Genomic DNA, 7,610 nt, shown 5'->3' with positions numbered 1-7,610 from the left:
TTTTTGTGCGACCGCACACAATCGGTGACAAAAATTAGGTGATTTCATATATACAAACGGCTTTTAGTGTTCGCATTTTGGTAATGAGTAATTAGCATATGCCCTAGGAAACATATCCAGGGGAGGAGATAACAGAAAACTGGTTTTGGTTTAGTATTAGACCTAGCACGGTTAATAATGCTACTGCTTTGACCAACAGTGGATTACAGAAGGAATTTTGCATGCAACTTTATTTCTCCAGCCAAAAGAAGAAAAAAATGTAATATTGAGATAGAGAGCTGGGAAGAGAAGAAACTTTTTAATTGGCCAATTAAGAACAAAAATTTATATGAATAGCCTTCTATTTTGCTTCAAATAATCTGTAGACATTGTTTTAAAAAAAATGTAGACATTCTTGAACTAATTATTCAACATCCCTGTATCCTATTCCCTGTCAAACCAGTAGAAAAAGCAAGGGAAATAAATGCGCTCTATTCTAAATCATACATCAGTACTACAAAGCTATAAATTACATTGCACAATTCAGGTTTAAGGATAAGAATCGAACTCTTCCGTCCCGAGCTATCCTTCCTTCCATGGTGTATGTCCTATTTCATTCACAACCACATGATCGATTGGTTAGTCATCACTGGATCGTGCTGTTTCCGCTGCTTTCAACCCAGTACTGTTTAACAACAACCAGTATCTTCTCAGGTACAAGAGGTCCATCCTCATGGTCCATCATTTTAGTATCCCATCTCATGCCCCCAGCGATCTTCTTAACTTTGTTCAGGACATTGACCTCATCCCTTAAGATGACTGTTCCTTCAGGCCGCAAGATGCGATCCATCTCCAGAAGGATATCTTCCGCTTTACACCTGCTTAATAGATTGAACATATATTAGGACATTGAGAAATGCTTCAACGGTTCAACCCTTAAAAATATGTTTTCTCTTTAAAACAATCCCTAACTAATCAAAATAACTTTTCCATTAAAAGTTTCGGGGAAAATTGACAAATTACTTTACATATCCCTAAAGAAAGAATTATGAAGAGCGAGGAAACTAAATATCAAGGAATTCTGTAAATTTTTACCAAGTTTGTGCTATGATTCAGTATTACCACAAAGTCCAGCATATACTAGAACAGACGAGAAAAATATTGATAAATGAAACTATTGGACTAATGATTTAATAACCATTGCACCTTCTTGTTTAAACAGTTGTAGTAAACTAAAATTGTGCAGAAAAATTCATATCAAGAATATTAAATCCAATGTCACAATTGCTATATCATAAAAAAAACACTGTATCACATTGGAAGAATATGATGATACTTACTCATTTTTGTACAAGCTGAACACCCCACTAGCATGAATAAGGTCATATGTTCTTGGATATGTAGAGAAACCTTCACACCTGAAATTGAGAATTTTGATTTTGTTAATGTTGTTTTTGTTAATATGTATTGATGGAGAAGACTATGCACTTATAATTTATAAGTAGAAGAAAAATGTGACATAATTTGGTGCACGGATTAAAAGTACCAGTCATGGTATATGCCGATTAGACCTCTCTCATAAACAACACCTAAAGTATTCTTTGCTAGTGAAGGTACGACATTCATAACCCAAGACTTTCGTGATTCAAGGGCTGCTGCAAATCCTCCGAGGCCAGCATTCATATCCATGACGTTCCGATATCTAGTAGTGCCAATTAATTTATTGTTTCTTTTGTAGGAATTAACTCGCTTTTTCCAAAGTTTATTGTCTTCTTGGTAGGACTCAGTTGTAAACCCTGGAATTAATCCATTAGCTATTCGAGGAGGGACTGCATATAGCCTCGCAGGAAACTTCAACTGCCCAACAGCTGCATCATTTGCAACGGGAGGGGTGACACATGTTTCCATTTTCTTGTACCTGGAAAGATGACAACAAGCTAAGAATTAAGAAGGCAGTGTGGGAACTATAGAATAACAGATTTAAGAGAAGAAAACAATACAACAAAAGAGGTTTATATTTCTTAAGAACCGAAATGGAATTTTTTTTCCGAAGATGCTTGCAATGAATTGAATAGACCATAAAGAGTGTCAATTATACCGACCAGTACAAAATTGCAAAACCAATGGGCATGATGCAAGAGGATAAAAAATTGCAAATTTAGGTCAAGACAGTCAACTTTTTCACTTCATGGAACCAGGCGTATCCATGACAATTTGAACATGAAAACACTGGTTCGAAAAGTAATAGGAACACAAACAAGGCTCATTGAATGGGTATGACAATAGAGAAGTAAATCAGGAGAAACCACCGAAACAAATAAGGCTCATTCATGGTGACATACCAGACATCATCCGCATCCCTTGCTCGACATATATTGTCAGACTCCCTTAGGCAGGATTTAGTATTAGCTTTCTTCTTCCAGAACAAAAGAGGTTTATATTTCTTAAGAACCGAAATGGAATTTTTTTTCCGAAGATGCTTGCAATGAATTGAATAGACCATAAAGAGTGTCAATTATACCGACCAGTACAAAATTGCAAAACCAATGGGCATGATGCAAGAGGATAAAAAATTGCAAATTTAGGTCAAGACAGTCAACTTTTTCACTTCATGGAACCAGGCGTATCCATGACAATTTGAACATGAAAACACTGGTTCGAAAAGTAATAGGAACACAAACAAGGCTCATTGAATGGGTATGACAATAGAGAAGTAAATCAGGAGAAACCACCGAAACAAATAAGGCTCATTCATGGTGACATACCAGACATCATCCGCATCCCTTGCTCGACATATATTGTCAGACTCCCTTAGGCAGGATTTAGTATTAGCTTTCTTCTTCCAGATAGCAAGATCTCCTTTCTCATACTTTTTCTCCCAACACAGACTTTCAGCTAGTTCTTCAATCTTCATTTGCTCTGCCTGGACATCCTCCTTAGACCTTTTCCAGGTTTTGTAGTAAGTCTTCCAATTAATTGGAGGTCCAGACAAGATCCAATATCCCCCAGGTCTAAGGACCCGATCAACTTCTTTTAGGTACATCCCATCTGAACAAAGAAATTGACGTTTATATTTAGTTCCACCACATACAATGGTAAGAAAAATATTGGCAGACACCAAATCCGATCATACATACAAAAATCCAACTACAATCAGAAACCCAGTAAGTCTACATGTAACGAACGACAGAGGAATTCAATTAACCGAAAGAAAAATTATATTTTTGGCGGTCAATAACCAAAAAACAAAACCTTGGGTGGAAAATTTAAAGGGTTCCTGACCAGACCAACAGTCATCCAGAACATGCCAAACTATAATCAGTGTCAAAACCCAACATTTAATTTAGAGTCTTTGGAAAGAAATTAAGTTACGTTGCAAAATTCTCTTTGCAATGAAACTTTGCATAACGGTTAACGCTAATACAACTATAATGCAAGTGTACAAATGGACCGAAAGCCTCAAATTATCTCAAATTATCAATTTTTTTGAGAGCTCAGGCAAGTTCATGACCATTTATGTAACCATATTATTTTGAGCATCAAAATAGATGTATATGTTTTTCTAGTTTCTGGGGTCGTATTCTTACAAAGTAGTTGACTAAAGAATCAAGATGTGAGTGCTCAATCTTATTATTAGTTTTTCCAATATCTTACCATTTGCAGTCCATGGAATCAGGCATCGAGAGCATTGAGACATATCAAAGGCCCTAGATGGGTATGGAAGACGTATTGATCCCAGAACACCAATAACTGCAGGTACACCTCGTTCCAGTGCAAACTGAACTTGTGCTTCATGATTGTCCTTCGGTGCAAATGACATAGCTAATACATTTCTGCTCAGCAAGTATGCACCCCAGCTTGCAACCTAAGTAACAGTTGATCTCATTAGGACAACAACTATGACTAAACAAGATAACTTACCGTGTTAACAAATAGATAGAGAGCTCACATACAAAATATAGCTACATATGCGTTATATCTGCAGAGATATCAATCCACCCCACAAATTGCGAGAGCATCTTTGTAGATATGTGTAAGCAATATTACATCTACCTAAATAGTGGTTTTGGAAGGAGTCCAGGTCAAACTAAATACACACCCAATTGCCCAAATGAAGGAATGAAACATCAAATGCAAAAAATAATAGAACCAATGGAGTGTAGAAAACCAACATACCCCACATCCAGTATCCAAAGCTGTTCTCACAGATCCATCTGCAATTGGAATAACTGATGCAAGTTCATTAATATATGCATCGGCCCCATGAGGAAACATGGTTCCTCCTCCTGGAAATTTGAAAACATTACCCTGAAACTCTACCCAGTGCTGAACAGCTTTCTCAACTGCCAGGTGTTTATAAGGGACATTAGCATAATGTGCATAGTCACGGCTTTTAGGCCAGGGAAACGGAGCAATATACCCTTTGGGTGCTGGAATAAGACAGTGCAATTTTTCCTCTTCTGGGGGGCAATGTCTTTCTCTGTACACCATATTTTCCCTTGGGAACTTCATTGCTCGGTCTTGCTCTTGGCAAGGAGTATAATCCCTGTACTTTGGATCACAGGGCTTGAACTCCTCGACTTTTGGTTCAGAGCGTTCAATTATCTCCACATCATTGTGATGGGGTTCAAAGTTCAAATTAGTACTAAAGACATTGCACTCTGTCTGCTTGGGTACTTCAAATGCTATCTTATCACCTTTGCCAAAACCACTCTTTTGCCATGCTCCAAGAAGGTAGAAGAAACAGCACAGCGCAATTACAACAAACATAGACAATGTGCGTCTTGTTCTGTTTCCAGGAGGATTCTGCTTAGACCCCATTATATTGTTGAGATAACTCCCTCAGACCTACACCAATAACAAGTACGTTACAGGGGTCATTTGAAGTATTTTGTTGTAATAAAGGTTATATAGCTGTCCACTAAATATTAGAAGAACAAATAAATTCAGCCACTTGAGTAATGTTTCTACCTTTCTACTATCAAGTATGGTGTCCAGTCAAGTTTCAGTCTTTATCGTCAGACTTAATCCTAAATACTTAACATCACTTTGACCATCTGAATAGTTGTCAAAGATTCACAAGCTATATTCTATCGAACAAAACAATAACAAGAGTTGGGAAGAACAGTCAAAACCATTGTTGAAAATGCAAGCACCAAAAGAACACATAAGAAAGACTTTGTAGATTGCAGAACATTGTTTTACAAAAAATATGCTGGGTTATCACATAAGCTGCCTTCTTAGTTCTCTTTAAACTTTGGCATACAAAACAAAGTCAAATTCTTTTCAAGTCTACAACGGTGAAGCATAACTAAAGGAACCAATAGAGTAGACAACATCCAAAATGCTAAGCTTATAGAGAAGGATGTCCAACATGCAATTAAAGCTCAGGCTTGTAAGCAATTAATTAGCAGTGACTATATTTACTTGCACAAAGTTTTGAACTCAAAGCTGGATTAGATGAAGTGATAAAGCTTCAGATCAGATGCATATCAGTGATCTAATTTGTAGATTTTCTGGCAAATTGGATTAAATCAAGGATTAACCTTTACCATGCAAATCTAACATCATTACTTCAATACCAACTGGATTATTAATGTTTCCAATTTGGGATCAACAATTACTACCTCCAGGCCAAAAGTAAAAAGATCAATGATCAACCATTGCCTTAAATCTAGCTCAACTCTCGGATCATTAATGTCAAGTCTTTTCCCACCCAAAAAGGAAAACTTTCGATTTGAACCAAGATGTAACAAACAAAGAAATCAATGCCTGAATTGAGAACCCATCAAACCCGGACATATTTAAACCAAACTACAAAACCAAAGATCACATCTTTCACAAAACCCAGAAACAAGACAAGACAGATCTTGAGTGAGAAAACAAAACACAGTATATAAAGACAACATAGAAAGAACACAACACATAAGAGAGATCAAGTTTCAAAACCTGAAATGGATGAGAGAAGCAGCTCTTTGATGAGTTCAGAGAGAGAGAGAGAGAGAGAGAGAGAGAGAGATAGAGAGCTCAAGTGGTGAAGTGGGTCTAATGGTATTTGAAGCTCCCGTATTGTTTCTCTCTCCCTCTCCCACAAAGCGCCAGTAGTGAGAGAGTGAGTGTGAGATTTGAGTAGGGAGAGAAATATGGGTTTATAAACGCGTAAGAAGAAGTCTAAAGATTTTCAACCGTGAGTGGACTGGATGGTTGAATAATCCGCCGACAGAGTGGATGCAGTACACACCGGCGCGTGTAATGACTTGCTGCCTTTGGGGATGAACTGTTAAAAGTTAAATTAATAATAAAGAGACGGATCTAAATTTAAATAAGACACATAGTGCTCGTCATGAGGTCGGGTCTTAATAAATTTAAATAAATGACGAGTCGGATATTTTCACAAATATAAAAATCTGAGCTCGTCCACTTAAAGCGTGACTTGTAGGCTTGTACGGGTCAGGCCGAGCCTTGCGGGCTTGTATTAGAAAAAAAAAAAATACTATTATTTAGATGTTTAGAACAATAAAAGAATTATTAGAAAACATTCTAAAAAAAATCACAAAAAATTTCTAGTTTCGTAATATTGTCGATCTACACCGGTAGATGTGATCGATATATATATATATGTGTGTGTGTGTGTGTTTAAAGCCCTGTAAAAATTTCGTCCATTTTAAACATGATTTGACCGTCCGTACCTACGGTCAGGGGCGGATTCATTCATGGCCAAGCCTAGACAGTTGCCTAGGTTGGGTTCTTGACTCTAGGTTTGGAGTGTAGATTTTTCCTGAGAAAAGTCATGTAAAAATGGCAAATCTAGTGAAAGTTAGAGGAAGAATACGATTTATAGAGGTAGTCTGTTTTTTTTTCCAATTTGCAACCCAAAACGACGCCGTGCTTCTTATTAATTGAGTCGTAACAACATCGTTTCGTGTATAACAGACGCAAGTTGCCCGCACGACTCATTAACTCCTCAAATCAAATATCAATCAAGTCTAATAGGCCAATAGTCTAACAAGGTTTCTCTACGTCTTAATCTTTCAGAGACCCAAACCCCAAAACCAAGTTGAATAAGGTTCTCTCATCTCCCCCAAATAAGACGTACAAACAATTTTTGTTATTCTTGATTCAATAAACTTATTCATATGTAATGTAAATTAGTTTGCCTGAGATGCTATGTCATTTTGATAACTTTGATTGAATTTATTGATTTTTTTTATAATTTAGACATGTAAACAATAAAATCTAAAATGTTATTATACCCATAACATGGAAAATACTTGTATCCATTCCGGTATGGACGTGTGCGTCCAAACTCCTCTTATTTTTATACATTTGGTAGTGTGAATAAAAAATCTTAACCGTTCAAAAGTTTTGTTAATAAATAAAAATCACTTTTGTAAAAAATCAATGTAAATAAATATTGTTTGCTTAGCCGATTGTATCAAATAAACAGACGGCTGATTATGAACTACTAATTTTTACGAGTACCGTTCATTTGTTTGATGTAAACAACTTAGCAAACGATTTTTGTTTCAATTTATATTTTACATAGATGATATTTATTAAACCATTAATTTTTTGAACGGTTAACATTATAAAATCACACTACTAAAAATATTAAAATAAGATAGGGTATG

At 36.3% G+C, this 7,610-nt stretch overlaps 1 protein-coding gene across 1 annotated transcript; it reads right to left on the bottom strand.

Annotated features, from left to right (window-relative positions):
* Window positions 1-323: 323 nt before the first annotated feature.
* LOC126793716 (probable methyltransferase PMT14) lies at window positions 324-6,097 on the bottom strand. The gene is made up of 7 exons (XM_050520318.1): window positions 5,929-6,097; window positions 4,156-4,827; window positions 3,634-3,844; window positions 2,745-3,027; window positions 1,526-1,897; window positions 1,320-1,397; window positions 324-857 (listed from the first exon to the last, which is right to left on the bottom strand). The coding sequence occupies exons 2-7, from the start codon at window positions 4,798-4,800 to the stop codon at window positions 626-628; spliced, it is 1,821 nt and encodes a 606-aa protein (XP_050376275.1). The 5' UTR covers window positions 4,801-4,827; window positions 5,929-6,097; the 3' UTR covers window positions 324-625.
* Between the last annotated feature and the right edge of the window lie 1,513 nt (window positions 6,098-7,610).

The sequence above is a fragment of the Argentina anserina genome, chromosome 5 (genome assembly GCF_933775445.1).
Source record: "Argentina anserina chromosome 5, drPotAnse1.1, whole genome shotgun sequence".
Lineage (NCBI taxonomy): Eukaryota > Viridiplantae > Streptophyta > Magnoliopsida > Rosales > Rosaceae > Argentina > Argentina anserina.
The sequence above is the reverse complement of the archived record's forward strand: the minus strand, read 5'-3'. Positions and strand labels throughout refer to the sequence as shown.